This window comes from Chaetodon trifascialis, chromosome 15 (assembly GCF_039877785.1).
Source record: "Chaetodon trifascialis isolate fChaTrf1 chromosome 15, fChaTrf1.hap1, whole genome shotgun sequence".
Lineage (NCBI taxonomy): Eukaryota > Metazoa > Chordata > Actinopteri > Chaetodontiformes > Chaetodontidae > Chaetodon > Chaetodon trifascialis.
The window spans coordinates 18,519,898-18,538,010 of record NC_092070.1 but is presented as its reverse complement, the minus strand read 5'-3'; the positions used below and the strand labels follow the sequence as shown (position 1 = coordinate 18,538,010).

Genomic DNA, 18,113 nt, shown 5'->3' with positions numbered 1-18,113 from the left:
TCTTAGGTTTACATCAGTGAGTTGGTACTTGCCAGTAAGGAAGCAGGTGTACTATAACGTGGGTTTGTATTTGTGGGGTTTAAAGTGTAACATATAGCTTTCTTTTTTATTCTTAATAAAGTTGCACCATAGCCTGTGATAATGCGTTTTTAGGTGGAAACCCTCCATTGTTTACTTCACAATAATCATCTTTATGGTATTTTTTGCTTTCACAATGTATCCTTGAATACTGTTTTTGTACTGTAATCCTCTTGAAATGTTGGGTGTGTTAAAACAACGAAAATGTTAATTATGTTAACTAGCATACGCCTTTTATAACATCATTGTACAGCTGCATAATAAACTGGAAAAACTACAGGTGTGACTGCCATCCCTGTCAGTACTACTACTCTAACTTCAGATAAATAACTCTTTAAGAAGTCAATTAAACTGAGTGTTGGTAAAGAAACAAGCCTCGTCATCCTGTCTGACACTGTGAGCTGGTTTATCTGCCAGCATCACTCAGTGTGTCAGAGCATCAGTTTCTGAAGACATCATGTATAAAGACTGATCATGCTCCGTCAGGCCTGTACGCGCCTTGCTCACGCACACCTGTAAACCAGGATAAAGAACAACTCAGGTGGGCAGAAAAGGCTCCTTTGAGGCTGCGCTGACTGTCGGGATGTGGCACAGTCCTGAGGCCCGAGCCGCGTGCGGATCAGTGCGCGGCCCCTTTAAGATTTAGGATTTGGGAGTGACGCGGATATGAAAGCTAGTTTATCCCTCTTTCCTTCGCTATGAAAAATATTTGGACGAACTAGACCAGCGACTACCATCCCTGGTTAATTAGCCTAGATAATTATGACGCTGGATCACAGTACTTGTTGAAGGCTCCCAGACCGGAGTGCGGAGCTGGTTGCGACTGATTTATCACCTCGGGATTATACTTTCCAGGGCCGTCCTCCGAGCTGTTGGGATAACTTTGGAGAAGTTCTTTGTATTCGGGAGAGTCAGGCAGCTCGGGCAGTAAGCTGAACATGGACTGGGGCACGGAGCTTTGGGTGAGTCCATCATCTGGCTCGCTTTTGGTGGTAACGTTCAAAGCTACTGTCAGGACGGCAGTAATCCGGTTTCTTGCACAGTGTTGGCTGAGAAAGTCGCGTTTCGCCTGGTGGTGAGGGATACATGTCTGAACTGAGGAGACGGTGTAACGTCGGCTCCGCGGCTGCAGGCTCGTGTTTGCAAAACGGTGCATTCACGAATGCGGTTCCATTTTCGGACATGTTTCTTGAGCGTTTGGTAGTTGAAACAAAGGGTGGGCGAGCTGAAGCCCACTGCCAACATGTTGCTCTTGTGGCTCATAAAGTGCAGGTAATCTCGGATTGCACACCGATGGGATGTCTGGCTTTTGTTTGGATCTGTGTGTAACTTTACGCTGCACGAGGCAAACAGCTGTAAAGTTACTTAAATTCAAACTGCTCTCCCTGATTTCAGACAGAAGTGCTGTTATCACAATCTGCTGATCTAGATGCACTTTATCAGTAGCAACTCGAACAACAAACAACTCCAGTCTGAGTATTTCGAGATATCATCACTGAGGATCTTTATGGTTTCGCTTTTAACAATAACAATCGACATCAGGCTGAAAATTGTGGCAGAAAGTTATTTATTCTGCTGTGCTGAGGTGGGTTGTACCCAGTGGGATGTTTCTGTGTTTACAGTCTGGCACTCCTTGCTTCCGTAGAGATGAAATCAGATGCTGCCACTTGCCTTGACAACAACTTTCATTAGCGATGAAGTGCCTCATGTGTTCACCTGAGTGACATGATTAATCAACAAACAGCTGATTTAAAGAGAATAATCTGTGACAGGGCTATGCGTTGGAGTGCTTATAGCCTAGAAATACATCCTTTAGGACATGTTTTTTTTTTAATTGCAGTCAGTTGACCGATATACTAAATTTAAATGAACTGCTCAAGCTGGTAGTTTTAAAAGACAGGGCTGTTTTCTAGGTCATAACAAATCAAGATGCTACTTCCTGGATGTGCTGTGAACAAGCGCGTGACAATATCTAGAATCTAACCAAACCCTCCTGAAAAATCCCACCATGCAACATGCTGGTGGCTGCCACAGTTTTTGTGCCAGCGCACCGTACCGCAGCGATGAAGCCACGCACACACGCGCATTCTCGGGGAACCTGAATATGTAAAATGGAGCATTGCAAAGATGAGGATAGGGAGGTTGTGACCTCATTACAGAATCTCCCCCTAGGCCTCTTCCCCCGTCCCTTTTCCATCCTATGTGCTGGTGCAACAGCCTAATTAGTTTTGCCCTACTTTGATTGAGTCAGAGAAACATCCGTACCCCGGTATTAATCAGAGGCTTCATCTCTGTATAGTCTTTCCTGTTCATCACATGAAGCTGTTTTCCTGGTTGTAGGGAAACTCGGCACAAAAGCCAGTATTTTGTCTTTAGTCAAAGTGAAGCACAAATGATTTCATTCAAAGTTGAGAAAATATTGACTTCTGTTTTTGTACAGTAGGTGCAGCCTCACCTGTCTGCAGAAACCCTGCAGGCATAATTGGTTCTCTTCATGTTTGCCTTTAGAGTCATCCCTTGGGCCAAGTCAGCTCTGTGGCATCTGTCCCCTGATTGTTGTTAATCCAATGGCTATTTTAAGGCACAAGTTTACAGAGTGCAAGAGCAGTGTCTAGGCATTAGTTGTGATAGTGAGCGCTACCAGGCCAATCCTGAGAACTACAGTGTGGCAGGTCTCGCCGGGCCAGGCCGATAATTTTCTTGAAGACAGAGTGACTCAGGGCTGAAACATCTATCCGAGCCTTGTCGGTCGCTGACTTTCAGGGTGACTCCTTTAGAAGTTATGTGTCATTCACTTGATGCCAGTTTTCTCACTGGTATTACTGGAAGTCACAGAAGATGGAATGTAAAGGTCATGCTAGATGCTTGCTAAGTTTTGATAAGACCTTTGAAGACCTCAGTTTTGAAGCATAGTGGAGCCTATCAGTCTTTAATTGCACCTCCCAGCCCAAATCTGTGCCATAAAAAGAGATTATGGCTTTCCTTGTTTGGAAGTTCTATAATTACCAGGACAGAACTATAATATTTAGCTTACCCATTAAAATGGTGAAGTGAGTGGAGGTGGGAAAGATGCTACGGATGCAGGCCACAAACACGTCATTTGCTGTTCAATGCAAAGCATGATTTGAAAGTTGTCAGGAGCAAACTGTTTATGATTTATACAAATCAGTTCAGTACAAACCCAGTCTATGGGGACCTATAAAGATAATTTTGACTGTGGCTTAGGATGGTCATAAATTTCAGTAGTCTGACAGTCGCTGGTGTTTGACAAGAGAATGATTATGTCCTTGCAAGCTATTTTGATGGATTTTAAGGCAGTTTTAATGAGGTTGGCTTTTTTTTCTAATTGGGGCAGTCTTGTTTTGAATCAAGCAGTCACAGTTAATTAACAAAGATGATAAGATGGTAATTTTTCTGCCATTTATGAAAGAGCACAGTTAAGAGTTCATCCAAGGCTCATTTTTTTTAATCAGCAATGCTGCACTGAGCCTGAGATTCATATGATGTGCAACCGTAGAGGAAACATACAACCATACATGTACAGTATATTATATATGAATTGATGGGTCTCACCTGCCATTATTGTTGACAATTTCTTTTTCTGCTTAGTTTACTGCAAGTGTTTTTATGTAGCAATGTTTACACAAATTAAAATGAATGATATGACAAAGCTAGTAAAATAGCACCAGTAGCAAAAAAAAAGGCACAACGACAACAAAAAAGGCTAGCTACTATTGATGTAAAGGCATTAAGGTGTTCATGTTACAAGGCAATATCAAAATATGTGCACCAATATAAGGCAGAAACAGAATTAAACTTCTAAAATCAAGTTATATAAAATGAAAGATTGTAAAATACTGAAATACTAAAACCAATGGTGGAAGGCTATTCTAAAGCTTAAGAGCTGCCACCACAAAGGAACGATCTCCCTTACCCACTAGCCTCGATCGTGGATCAGTTGAAAACAATTGTTCTGAGGATCTCTTCTGTTTTATCGTTCAACTAGAGAAAGTTTTTTTTTGTCATCCAGCATTTCACATCCTCGTGGCTATTAAGGATGGATGAGATGGAGTTGGAAACCCCCGGATTCAGTGGAATATATATTTGCATGTCATCAGCGTAACAGTGAAAGGAGACATTTTACTTGTGGAAAATAGAGCCCAAAGGGGAGCATATACAGAACAAATAATATTGACCCTAAAATAGAACCTATAGGCGCTCCACAAGTGATCTTATCTCCAGTCTTAGTGGAGAATGTCCTGTCAGTTAAGTAGGAGGTAGACCATTTGAGGGCAGCTTGGTCCTTTATCAACTACCATCATCAAACATATCAGAGAGTTCAAATACACAGGCACGTTTATTGTTTTGTTACCACAATCTAAAGTCAGCAGCAGTTTGTGTCAATAGATAATTTGAATTTTCAACTAATGTTTGGTCCACAGTATCCATTTCTCATAATGTCAAAGTGTGAAAACTGAGTTTTTATGTCTCTTCAGCTGTGCAGTCAGTTGATGCTTAGGTCAGTTTTCAATTGATTTTAAGTTAGTGTGGCCTCATAAGATGACTGTAGTAGTGATGCGTTTGATGAGTGACAGATAAACTAATGTGTAGCCTGTCAATGCCCTTGTAAAATCAATGTACCAACAGGTTTGATATAAAATCACAAACAAAATCTTTTCTTGCTGGCCAAATAGGAAGGCTCCATTCACTCAGCTGCTTCCATCATTCGTAGTCCTGTGAAATGTTTTGAAACGCTGTTTTACAATTAGAGCAAGAAGCAACAGGAAAACAGTCCAGTAATATATGTCCCTTCTTCTCAGGTGTGAAAGCTGTAGACTGAACACCTGTTTCTTGGCACTACACTGGGACACAACTACCTCACAATGTTCCTGACAGCATAAATGCTTGGACAGGATATAATGACTGTAGAGTTATATCACACTGTGATCAATCTGACCTTTTCAGTTCTAGAGAGACGCTTCACTGACCACCTACCAAAAATATAAATAAATATAAAAATATAAAATTATTACAGCTACAATGATTCAAAATTACATCCTTGTCAGGTATGCCAGGTATACCTCATAAAGACCGTTTAAGGACGCCTGTGATGCATTTATCCTTAATACAGAAGTGCTCAGTTGTCTAGCATATCTTACCTGAATCTGGTTAGTTTTTGGGGACCTCGCCACTGTTCAGCCTTCACAGATGCTTCTTCAATGACAGATTGCCTAATAATTACTGATCACGCCATCATTCTCCACAGTACTTGACCTTTTGTGCACACACTGTCATAGACTGATCAGTGGTTCACAGACCGAATATGCAAATAATACTTATCTATGCGAGTGTGGGATATAACTTTCCTTTTGTGCTATCATCAGACCTAAAAAAAAAGATGCAAAGTTTGACCATGAATCTATAACTCTGGGAGTAAACTGGCAGTGAATATGGTATTTGATTGTAGTGTACTTCCACATGGCAGTCCTAGACCCTTCGGTTGTGCTGCTCAGCCTTGGCCAGTATAGACAGTTGCAGCCTACAATCTTTTGTTCTGTTGATGTGGTGAGGTTGTACTGGATGCATGCACTGCTTGCATTTAAATGATTCATAAATAATTCAATTATCACTTTCCAAACTTTATCAGGCTGCATTTGAGCAAAAGAAGCAGCGAAAAGTAACCTAAAACCCCGACAATTGGTTGTTATGCTACTATGCCTCTGAACCATTTCCACTTGCAAGTCAAATAGAGGGCAATTATTTTCCACGTCTGGGAGGAAAATCTGTTGTTAACACAAGCACCTTAGGAAATTGGAAAATCTGTAGTTGTAAGTTGGCTGTATTGACTATCATTACTTCTGTTCCGTAATTAATGACTTTAAATTAAACCCCTAACACTGCCTATTGGTTAGATGTTATTGTGATGGATTGCAGGTCTCTGTCCTGGCCTTTACCTGTGCTCTGTGATTAGGCTGAACACTGTCTCATTCATTTGGGTTTTTGTCTCTTTTGTTTTACCTGAAGGGTACAGAAGAACATGGCCCAGCTTGTCAGGAATCCCTTTTCAACATGCCCCCTCCTCAATACTAAAGGCAGCAGCAAAGAAAGCTCGGGGGAATTGTTTAGAGAGTAGAGTGAGACAAGATTGACTTAGATATCATCTCTCGCTCTTAACAGACTTGTCTGAGCTTGAAGGTGTCATAAAGTGCTCTGCCAAACAAAGAACAAAAGAGGATGAGACAGACGATGTTACTCATTCAGACTGTGAGATATCAACAGGAAAAGTCAGCAAATTTGGTTGTGCTGTTCCGGAGGTATATGAATTGCCCGTGACTCCTGCTACAACTGCGTGTCCTTTGAACAACATGGGTGCCCTTTGATTTAAAGCTAGCCGGAAGTTTAGAGACCACTGCCAAGATTTTGCGCACATGTGGAGAGCATTCGTGGAATCCGACATGCAGGAACAAACGTTGATGCGCTTGGTTTATTGCCCTCCATTCAAGATTAATTTAGATGACCTCAAACTCAACCAGAGGAACATCCCAGTTATTACCCAGAAGTTAACACATGTTCCACATCCTGGGGAGCGTTGGCTTAATATCTTTTCCTTATTTGTCTCTCATGCTCCTCTCCCCAGGACCAATATGACATCATTGAGAAGCACACACAGTCTGGCCTGGAGCTGGTGGAGAAGTATGTGAAATTTGTGAAGGAGAGGACAGAGATTGAGCAAAACTATGCCAAACAGCTGAGGTAGGCCTTGCTTTTTTTTGTCATTGTTCTCCTGTGCTGTCTGCCTCACACGCTCAAAGCAGCTTGTGCCAGTTTGTGTGTGTTTTCTTGTGTTTGCATGGGTACATGTTAAAAGGCTGTTTATGGAGTGTTTGCGGAGTCTTATGACTACTTTGTGACAGAATCTAACTTGTCTCTGAAACACTGGCCTCATTCTCCAGCCGCACTGTGCTCGTGCGCTCCCTCTCTTTCTCTCCTCATCCACGGTTCCCCCTCTCCCAGTTGTCTCCCAGTCCGCAGGCCCACATCTGGTGTATTGCTGAGCTTTGCTGGAGAGGAGAGGAAGTGGGAGCAGACTGGCACATGATAGACAGGATGTGGTCAGAGGGAGAGTGAAAGGAGGAACAACAGCTATTTTAATAAGTTCATAGTGGACTGATGTTTTTAATCCTATTGTATAAAGCAGCCAGTGGTTGCACAAGAATAGTTTACTTAGCTGAGCTTTCCCTTACTGCCCTCCATCTTGAGAATTTTTTAAAGAGTTTCGTTACACATTTGTTTGATGTGCTTTCGCTCTCCACAGGAACCTGTCCAAGAAATATAACCTAAAACGAAGCAGCAAAGATGAGCCAGAGTGCAGGTGAGCCATCGTGGGTTTTTGCTGCAAAGGTTATTGAATTTTTGAGGCTCAGTATTTACTTTTTCTTTCAGGAAATACATTTAGCTGCAAAACACTGCCAGCTAAAGTTGTACTTATTCGGCCTCAGACAGAACCGAGCAGTAAACAAACCCAACAACACCATGCTTCAAACTGTTAGCGATTGTTTTATCCTTCGTGTCTTCCATGCTGTGGTGTGGAGCTGCTGTTGGAGCCATTTGAATACCCCTAGAAGGAAGCAGGAATAAGGAAGTCACAAGCTTCTTATTATGTCTTTGACCACTGCTGACTTCTCTTTGAACCTGTGTATGTATCGTCTTATCAGTGGTCCCATCACTGTGTTCACATTTCTCCACCCTTTCCTCTCTCCTCCTCTTAAATGGTAGGTTGTCCAGCTACCAGTCTTTTTTGGACATCCTGAATGAGATGAACGACTACGCCGGGCAGAGGGAGCTAATCGCTGAGAACATGATGATGAGCATTTGCATCGATCTCACCAAGTACCTGCAAGATCTAAAGCAGGAACGAAAGACGGTGAGCTTGATGTGGAGCGGACCAGGAGAGCATTGTATCAGGCTGATTAAAGTCCATCTTTGCAGCCATGGCTATACTAAATAAATGGAATTTGCCATGTTTTCACAAGTAAAACGGTGTGTTTGAGACTAGACGCTAACACACCTTCATCTGTAGCTCTCACCTCTGTTGTAATGGGGTTTTGCTTTACTTTGATATAGTGTAAATAGTTCAATTGTTTACTTGATTTCGCTGCAAGCTCCTTTATCTGGTATGGACAGCATAAAACATCGGAAAACTGTAAAGAAGGACCATCGCAATATCTTAGTGCCCAAGGTGACTTCATCAGATCTCTTGTTTTGTGCCACCAACAGTTCAAAACTCAATAATATTCAATTTACTATAATGTAAGACCTAGAAAAGCAGCTCAGTGTCTCTTCTGAAAAACTGGAACTGTCTCATTTTGTAGCACTTTGCTTGAGTGATTAGTCAATTATCAAAATGGTTAATTTTCTGCTGAATGACTTATTGTGCAGATATGAGTCTGTGCCTGCAGGGTGGGAGGAGAATAGAGGGAGGAGTGGAGGCCTCAGTGTTGTGGCAGGAAGGAAGCCTTACTTAGTGTCTCCAGGGGGAGGTTTGGTCTGAGCGGTGGTGTGCCTTTTCTCTATGAGGAATGCATTGGCTCTGTCCCACTGGACTGCAGAACACTGCAGCCGTGTTCAGGCTCTCACTGCAGACGTGATGTCTCAAACAGACACACTGGTATTTGTTTTCTCGTCTGTTATGTCGTGTGGCTTTTTGGAGGTCATTGTTTATTCTGTGTCTGCCCCTACACATGGCTGTCTCCCTCTCTCTGTCATCTGACCCGCCTCCCCCTCCTCTCACTTGGTCTATTTTTATGAAATGTCTGCAGTATCTGATGGAGGCCAAGAAGGCCCAGCAGAGTTTGGAGAGCACCTACAAGCAGCTCGACAGTGTAAGTCTAAAAGGAGGCGTCCGTCATTCTTGATGTTTCATGATTGTGTTTTCTATTGTAAGCAAATGTTCGCAAGTTCAGTGTGGTTGGTCAGGTGACTGTTATTTGTCTATAGTAAAAAGAGATGGAACGAGTGGAAAGCAATTCCCTATTTCAGACTCCCATTGTCCATCCAAGGTCTCTTTAGTTATGATCGGAGATGATGCGGTCCCAACGCCCCCAACCTCCCTTATCCGTGTTTTTAGAAAGTCAGTGAAAAATGCTCAGCTCAAAATAGTAGAACCTCCTCATATTTCATTCAGGCAATGGCCTCACTCAGCTGAATGAACTGAACATGTTTTTTTTTTCCTCACCATCTTTCTTTTCTTTTCTTTCTGCAGAGTAAAAAGCGCTTTGAGAGGGAATGGAGAGAAGCGGAGCGTGCAGCACAGTACGCAGAGAAGACTGATCAAGACATCAATGCCACAAAGGCGGATGTTGAAAAAGTAACAAGGGGGAAATAAATCTACATTTTAAGGGCTATTTGCCATCATTATCAAAAACAGAATCGGGTGCACTTGGTTAACCTGTTGGCTGTCTGTCTGGTTTCAGGCCAAACAGCAGGCTCATATGAGAGCACATGTAGCAGAGGAATGTAAGAACGACTACGCTGCTCAGCTTCAGAAGTACAACAAGGAGCAGAACCAGTTCTATTTTAATGACATGCCACTCATTTTCAATGTAAGTGAATCATCTGTGGCAGCGGGGCAACCTCCCTGCCCTCAGTGTTTGTTTCAGTTTTAAAGCTGTCATCAGAGCATTAACAAATATATTTTCTAATCACAAATGAACTGAACGTCTTGTTTGATGTTGAGATACACATTGTATTCTGGGCTGTGTATTATTTATTGTATCAACCCCAATAATGGCGGTGTCTGAGCAACCATTGTTGTGTGTTCACCAGAAAATACAGGATCTGGACGAGAGGCGAGTACGGAAGTTGGCGCAAGGCTACATCTTGTTCTCAGACACAGAGAAGCATGTGATGCCTATCATTGGCAAGTGCCTGGAAGGCATTACTAAAGCTGGCACTAATGTTAATGAGAGGAATGTGAGTTGGTCACAAAAACACTAAATGGATTTTGATGTGCAGCGCTAAGCAGCTGGCTTGATTTAACTTTACTTCTGTTTGAAAATGACTATTGTTGCTCTTATCCATAATTGCATCTAATGTAGGACTCCATGGTTGTAATAGAGCAGAACAAGTCAGGCTTTGAACGGCCCGGAGATTTGGAGTTTGAGGACTACAGTCAGGGAATCAACCGAGCCTCGTCTGACAGTAGCCTGGGCACGCCTAAAGGCCCCATGGACCTCCTGGGAAAGAACAAGAGCAAAAACTTTTGGCTTTTCAGCAAAAGGAGTAAGGTAGGACATTCCACGCTGGCAGAGCACATGAGGCTAATTTAGCCTAGTGACATGACCTCACACTAAAAGAGATGTTTTTTTTTCTGCACTGTGGAAATCATGCCGTAAACATACCAGCAACACCCCCGTTAATGATCAGCAGCAGCAGACTTGAAAATCTACAGGTGGGCAGCAGGCAAAGGAAATGTTAGCGTTTGAGCTGCAGAGCCAGGAAGTCCCCTCTACAGAGAGCACTCATGATGGACCTGTGGTGGTCGCTACACACACACACACACACACACACACACACACACACACACACACACACACACACACACACACACACACACACACACACACACACACACACAGACACACACACACGCACAACCTTCCCATCTCTAAGGCTCAGTGTGATAATGCATGAACCTCTTTCATTGTTTACACATGAACTCACACCCCGCCAACACTTCTAGAACAGGTCCTTTGCATGACTGTTCCTGGCTGTGAGTGAATAAACCTTGCCCCCTGCCCCCTGCCCCCTGCCCACACACCCTCCCTTTCTCTGCAGCGTGGTTTCCAATAGGTCATCTGGCAGTCAGCATTCTGCTGTGCTTGTGCTTTCATCAGCACGGGGCCCAAACAACATTGAATTTTCCTCTACAGGCATCCACAAACACACTGATGCTATTATACTGCCCAGAACCTAGCATTATGTCTCTCATCACAATAAAATCTTTGTACCAGCAGTTGGGATGACACCAGGTTCGCCAGGTCAGAAAAATTGTATCGCGTCCAAACACAAATTAACGCTATGGATGTCAACATTGCTGTTTTTGTATTTGGTCTTAAGAATCTGTCTCATGGATCGTATCCCAAAGGAGCACTCTTGCTGAGGTCCAAAATTGAGCTGGTGATATGAGTAGCTGACCACTAACCGGCTAACGGTCCCCCTCCTCTGCCCCAGCACTAAATGATCCCTTCTCTCTTCCCTGCAGTGTTTGCTTGCTCAGCGCCTCTCTTCCCTACGCATGTCTTACTGGCTGTGCTCGGCTGTGCACTCTTCCTGTTCTGTGTATGTGTGTGGCACACTGCTCTGTGTCATCAGTCATGCTCTCCCAATTAGGACTGAAGCAGTAAGAATAGGAGGCTGGCTATACTGGCTTGACTGAGCTTTTGGTTTATGTCTGGCCTCCAAACATTCCCATTCTTAACTACTCTCCTGTACTTAGATTCCCATAACTCTCAAGAAAAGTAGCACCTACGCTGTAGATGCTCACATAATAACAGTGCTGTACTTCCAGCTCTCAGTATTTACACAGGCGACCTTATAGGGCTGTTTCCGATGTTTGCTATTGAAGACTAGAAGCCTGCTGTGTACAGTAATTTAGCTAATAGATCCCACCCCCGCCTTCCCACATGGACATACAGCAGGCACTGGGAGAATTTACTGTAGTTCACACCAGGCATGTTTTCAAGTTAACCTACAGGGCATTCATCAAGCCCCCACACACATAAGCACAACTGACACTGTGGTGCTTAACTTAGGCTATTTATAGCAACTGCACTGATATATGAATTGATATTTTATCTATATAGGTCAGAGGATAGCATTACTGCGAACATGTTTTTTCACACAGAGTCCTAATGCTGGAGTTAGCTCATTTGGCTTGAGTGCGTATTTTCTTTATTGCACGGGTCTTATTGTCATAAGTTGGGTCATTATACCTGCCATTCATGAAAAATGGATCATCTGTTTGCTGTAGACACACAGGAATGCTTCGACCACACTGGAGCTATAAATAAATATTCCTATTTTTATCATTAACTGTCCCCTCACAGCATAGCAAACACAAGAAATGACAAGGCGTCAGGGTTTAGATAAGCCAAATTTTACCCATTTTAGCAGTAAAAGTCCAGATGAATGTTAATTATATTACACGTGTATTGCTTTGCAAATGTGTACATTCTGAGGGCTTCAATAAAGTTAATGTTTATAGTACAGTTTGGGTGATACTTTTAGGTTGCATTGTCGTTTCCACTTCCAAGTCATTCATTTAGAAAATTGGGGGCTGATGTGATGGCCTATTAAATTAGTTGTAAAGTTGTGTGTTTGCAGTGTCACCACATCTCTACAGTGAGGCTGGAGTGAAATATATCAAAACCTATAATGGATAAAACTATGAGAATAAGAGCCAGGAAAAAAAAATCTTTAATCAATTCTAGTTGGCCTGCCTCAGCTCCTCGCTGGGCCCAACTCTACCCTCAACCTGGCTGGAGTGTCAGCGGTTGTCGGGCGGCTGGCGGAGCTGTGGTTGGTTGCTCGCTGTCTTATTTTTGTATTTTATTTTATTTTTTTTTTACGTATGAGCCACAGACTGAGATGTGTGTTTGTGCTTTCATGCTCTCTGGGCTCGTGTGCTGGGTTTGCTCCAGTGTTGTCTTCCTGGCTTTGTGGTGTGCTTTAAGGTGTTGATGGTGTCTTTTTCTTTCCCTTTTCACCCTGTTGTTTTTGTCTTCCCCCCCTCTCCCCCCAATCCTGTACACCACCCTCTGCCTGCATACCTCATGCTCGGGTGCTGGTACTTTGGTCTCGCCCCACCCCAGCTCTCTCCCTCCACGCTCCCACCTTTCTCCACACCCCCTGCCCCCTCGCCCGCTAATGGACCCCCTTCCCCCAAGTTTGGCCGGGACCCCCTGTCGTACTGTTTGAAGGAGATCAATAAGACAGTCAAACCCAGAATCTCTTCCTTCCGGACACTCAGGAGATCGGTGAGTCACCAGAGGAACAGGTTTGGGTGCCAGGAGCCTCCTCTCATCATCTGGTGTTCCTGCTTCTGCAGGAGTGAATTCCTTAGTCTGTTAATATTTTCAGTGCTTAAACATGTAGCATAGATATCACTGCTCATAATGGCTCTATTGCCATTAATGTTCAAACATGTAAGAAGATCTTCTCAGAGTGGAAAGCAGAACCACTTGTAAGGATATCATGAGATGTGTCTGTACACATACTGTTTCTTTTTCCCTCAGAAGTTTACTCCAGAGAGGATCACGGTAATGCGGACAACAAAGCTGGTGTGGGGGTCTCAGTTGTGTGACACATAAAAATGGCCACCTTTTCATTACAGCATAATAACACATAACTCTGCTGGAGTTTGTGTTTTCAAACTACTGAGCATGCAGCATCCAGGGTCATGTTATGTGGCAGAGCGCCTGTGCTCTTGAGTTTGCATGTATTGAAGAGGTGGCCACCTGGTGGTGGAGCAAGGGACGGATGCTTGGGAGCACAAGACTGAACAGTTCATAGTCCGATTTTGAAATGGCCTTAATCATTTCTGCACTTCCCTGGGTCGCCTTTTCAGTCCATGATTTTAATTCTTGAACTTGTAGTTAAAGGCATCTGCCACCATAAAGTAAGTAGAGTGTGCTACAATGAATTTGTTGGTCCATGGGTGGTGGCTTTGGGTTCAGCTCACCATTGCACATGAGCTGGCTTTACATTAATTTCAAGGCTAAGAAATGTGTAACAAGGAGATTTGAAGCTAATGTGTTGTCAGTTAATCATTGAGCTGAACTCAGGCCGTGGGCTTGGTGTTCCTCTTCAGGTGTCTTGTTTCTTTTACCAAGGCCAAAGTGGTTATTAAGCTGTTCAGTGTGAGACAAAGTCCAGCGTTAACCCTCCCTTCCTGTGAACTCTTGTAGCCTACAGTGACCGAGGACTTTGCTCATCTTCCACCAGAGCAGCGCAGGAAGAGGTTACAACAGAAACTAGAGGAAATTTGCAAAGAGTTGCAAAAGGAAGTAGATCAGAGGTGAGTCTGTTTGTTTGTTTATGCAGGTATCTTTCTGTGTATTAATAACCATCTCTGTTAGAAGTGGGAGTGTGGATGTAATATTCATGCGGTGCACATGAGTGTGCATAGCTCTGTGGTGTCTGTGCGAGTGTTTGAATTGTTTACTCAGCCCTGAGCTCTGCAGGGAACCAATTTCTACTGAAAGTCACTTTTCCCCCTTCCTCCCTTGTTGCTCTCTCACTCTCTCTCTCCTCTCCTCAGCGAGGCCCTGGGGAAAATGAAAGATGTTTATGAGAAAAATCCTCAAATGGGAGACCCTGCTAGTCTGGCATCCCAGATCAGTCAGACGTCCCAAAATATAGAGCGACTCCGAGGCGAGCTCAACAAGTATGAGGTAATCCAGACCTCTGTTGTTTTTTCATACTATGAGGTTATCGTTAACCTTTATGAGGGGATCCTGGCCCTTAGTTGTTAATTCTAACGTATTATAAAGTAATGAAGGTGTCAGATGTTGTTCTATATAGCATATTGTTATTATTATTATTGTGTCTTAAAGACCTCATTAATTCAACAGTATGAGATAATCAGCGTTCAGATGTTAGTTTTGACTCATGATTTGAGTACCCATCCAGCCAATTACACGTCAAAACTTTTCTTACATTTTTGTAATGGGTTTTCTTTGTGTGGGCTGGTTTGGGAACCATTGCCTGCAGAGCCCTTTGAGACATTCTGTGTGATACCGGGCTTTACAAATGGGCATGGCTTGATGTATCTGCCATCTCACAACAAACAGTATTTAAGCTATTTTCTTTACTTTGTCTCTCTCGTAGACTTGGCTGGCTGAGGCAGGAGGTCGAGGGGAGACGTTGCGCTACAAAGCCCACACATTTAACAACAACGGAGCTCACGATGTACACAGGTAACGCTCGGTTCTGCTGATCGTCGGCGTGTTTTTGGCTCAGCGATGTGTTGTGTGTTCTGTTTAAGAAACCTGTGTTTGCTCTCTGGCAGCCCTGATGGAGCTCACTCCGATGAAAGCACTCCTGATCCCTCCCAGGCCATCTACGCTGAATTTGATGATGACTTTGAGGACGAGGAACTAACTGCTCCTATTGGCAAATGCACAGCCATGTACAACTTCCCTGGTATGTCACAAGCTGATTTGGCTGACTGCCTTTCTTCTTATTCTTGAAAAGCACAGAATGTCTGATGAACGGAGATCAGTTTTCTCTCAACTTCGGCTGTCCTACTGGAAATCAGTGGCGTTCCTGTAAATATGGCTTGTGAAGTATTATTTCTACCGTCAGTGTATTAATGATGTTATCTAGGCAAAGAATCCCTCGGGTGGAGGAGTTTTTTTAGTGACGTTTCAGGAGGAAAACCTGCAAAAGGAGGGCGATCACAACCATTTATGGACAGAAAATCATGAGTTGATGAGTTTTTTTTCCTGTGGTCAGACTCCGTGAATCTTGTACAGTCTTGTATGCAGAATCTACTGCAGTGATATGTTCTACCATCTAGCTGGTCTCTCTTTCAGGTGCCAGTGAAGGGACCATCTCTATGCAGGAGGGGGAGGTGCTGGCCGTGGTAGAGGAGGACAAAGGGGATGGCTGGACCCGTGTCCGTAGGAACAATGGAGATGAAGGCTACATACCTACATCTTATGTCACCATCTCCCTAAACAAATGACTGGTGTGAGGAACAAGAGAAGAAGAAATGATCACTTCACCGAAACTGTACGCAGTTCTTCCAATGGACCAATCTAAAAGAAGCCACAGCACGATTGGCAGGACCACTGGTGTATCCAGAAGGGGATCCAAATAAGGTGCTTTGATATCTTGAGAGAGGTGCCCCAAATGGGCAGAGGAATGGTGCTAACAGTGTGTTCCTCATGGCTTACATGACATTATTACAACCCCAGTTGCAGAAGCCACCTAAAACACAAGGTTATTATACGTTTTGAGATCATGTCACGATAATTTTTTTTGGTTTTGGTTAAAAAGTGTTGCGTGGATCTTAGGTACCATCACCGTAGGAGTTCCTGCCTCGTCCCACAGCCTAGTAAGGCATCATCTTCTGAACGTGAGGGAGGAAGTAGAACAGGAGGAACAAGATGAGTGCTGCTGCCATCTTTACACTGAGTGTTAATACCAGTAACATTTAGGAGGAAATGACCTCACCTGTTTACCTTTTCCAGTCAAAAACTGACCCGCTCTGACGCATGGCAGTCCACTGCACCGCTGAACCTAAAGCATATGAGCTGATGCAGTTCTCGTTTACTAGCACTTGTGATGATATATGGCGCTGTCACTTTGCTCATGGTTGGACTTGTGATCTTGAGTGTGAGGTTTCGGCGAGAAAGCGTCACTTTTGGTTTTCAGCAATTTGCGAGAGCAAAGGTGTAGACAGCTCTCTCGTCATGGAAAGTCACATGAACGCAACCGTACGAACACTTCACATTCGGACAATCACAGCCATATCGTAATTTAAGTTAATTTTCAAACTTTAGCAATAACAAGGATATAGCTGTTGTTTTCTAATAGTTAGGACCTGAAAATTGTTCTAAGAATAATTTATTACAAATGTGTACTATAAATACAATGTTGACAGAAGGTGTACTTTGTATTAAGGATGTTCTCACATTGTTGTTTTCCCCTTGCACACAGAGTGGACAGTCTGTAGTCACAAAAGGGAGTAAATAATGCACACATAAAATGTGCTACATTCTTTAAGACTATTGTATTTATGTAACAAATAATATATATTTTAGCTATCACAACACCACTATTGTCTTATTAGCTTTTTAAGCATTCAAATAAAGATTGTTACATCGTGAGAGAGAACTAAAATCTCTAAGTATGTTGCTAATAATGTTTGGATGTACTTCACACGTTCTGTTTGTCATGTTTTTAATGGAGCCAGCAAGAAGCAGTAAATACTTGTGTCTTTGGTGCCTTTCTGGTTAAAAGCATTGTGTATATATCATTTTTGCATGTTGTTTTTTTTTTTTCAAGACTTAATAAATGCAAAACACATTTCAAATTTAGAAGTGGTCATGTCATTTCTTTCTGAAATAAATACGTGAAACAAAACCGTCAAATTTTGTACAATATCTCAATGAATTTTGCTTATTTGAGATCTAAAAAGTCATTCAAGTTAAGAGTTTAATGAGCATTGACATAGATTGACTGTTCACTCTTGTTAATGAAACATGATTTTCATATTTGAAATCTTTATTTTTTAAATCCTTTCTTTGTCTCTTCAGATACTTGATGGATTTCTAGATTCAGTCATGCAAGCTCACAAATGCTTAAGCTGTTGTGTGCAGAGAAATAACTTCAAAGATGCTTTTTCTCCATGATTTGGGTACAATTTTAGATGCTGTAAACACCTCAGAATTTTTGTAATCTCTTATCATAAGACAAATCATCCACACTCATCCACTATCACTACAGGTTAAATTTCCATTTACACAGTCTGTTTAATGACAAAAGTTTGTTGTGATACATGATTTTGAGAGTTTATAGTACCAACCCTGTCCCCCCTGACATGTTTTCACACCTCAACACATCAATAGCTGAATTTCAAAATTTCACCAGTGAGCTGGGTGCATTTTGGCACCAAAACGTGACTGTTGCTCGAGAATCCAGTTTAAGAAAAAGACATTGCACACACTATATTCATGCATTTTAATTTATCACTGAACGGGGTTGATGAATTTAACTTGCATCAGCATCCTCTTCTGTAGGCTGCCATTGTTTCAGGGTATGGGGTGCACGATGATATTGTGTCTTTTTATTAAATAAAAAGAGGAGCATGAGGCAGTTCTTTCAGGGGCCCCAGAATTCACTGCTACACCTTTGACCATTAACTGATCAGAGTATGTGCAGCTCATTCTCAGTAGGTGGCACTGTTGCATCATTCCTTAAGGAAGCGGCATAAATATGCAATCTCTTTCTGCATAATTATGTTTTCA

General features: G+C 42.7%; 1 protein-coding gene across 2 annotated transcripts; it reads left to right on the top strand.

The window, feature by feature from the left end:
* The first annotated feature begins 709 nt into the window (after window positions 1-709).
* trip10a (thyroid hormone receptor interactor 10a) lies at window positions 710-17,182 on the top strand. 2 transcript variants are annotated; one of them, XM_070981020.1, is made up of 15 exons: window positions 710-1,040; window positions 6,716-6,831; window positions 7,394-7,450; window positions 7,855-8,002; window positions 8,898-8,960; window positions 9,341-9,445; window positions 9,552-9,680; window positions 9,904-10,050; window positions 10,176-10,364; window positions 12,951-13,115; window positions 14,046-14,155; window positions 14,399-14,531; window positions 14,968-15,056; window positions 15,149-15,282; window positions 15,675-17,182. In XM_070981020.1, exons 1-15 carry the CDS (start codon window positions 1,017-1,019, stop codon window positions 15,824-15,826), a joined length of 1,761 nt encoding a protein of 586 aa, XP_070837121.1. In that variant the 5' UTR covers window positions 710-1,016; the 3' UTR covers window positions 15,827-17,182. The 2 variants fall into 2 exon arrangements, with proteins under 2 accessions (XP_070837121.1, XP_070837122.1); XM_070981021.1 differs by lacking the exon at window positions 12,951-13,115 and having other exon boundaries at window positions 727-1,040.
* Window positions 17,183-18,113: the final 931 nt, after the last annotated feature.

Bases quoted from the DNA above. Each gene is read 5' to 3' on its own strand.
- trip10a (XM_070981020.1), top strand. From the start codon at position 1,017: ATGGACTGGGGCACGGAGCTTTGG. The intron at 1,041-6,715 runs GTGAGTCCATCA...TCCTCTCCCCAG, and splicing joins ACTGGGGCACGGAGCTTTGG to GACCAATATGACATCATTGA. The intron at 15,057-15,148 runs GTAACGCTCGGT...GCTCTCTGGCAG, and splicing joins GGAGCTCACGATGTACACAG to CCCTGATGGAGCTCACTCCG.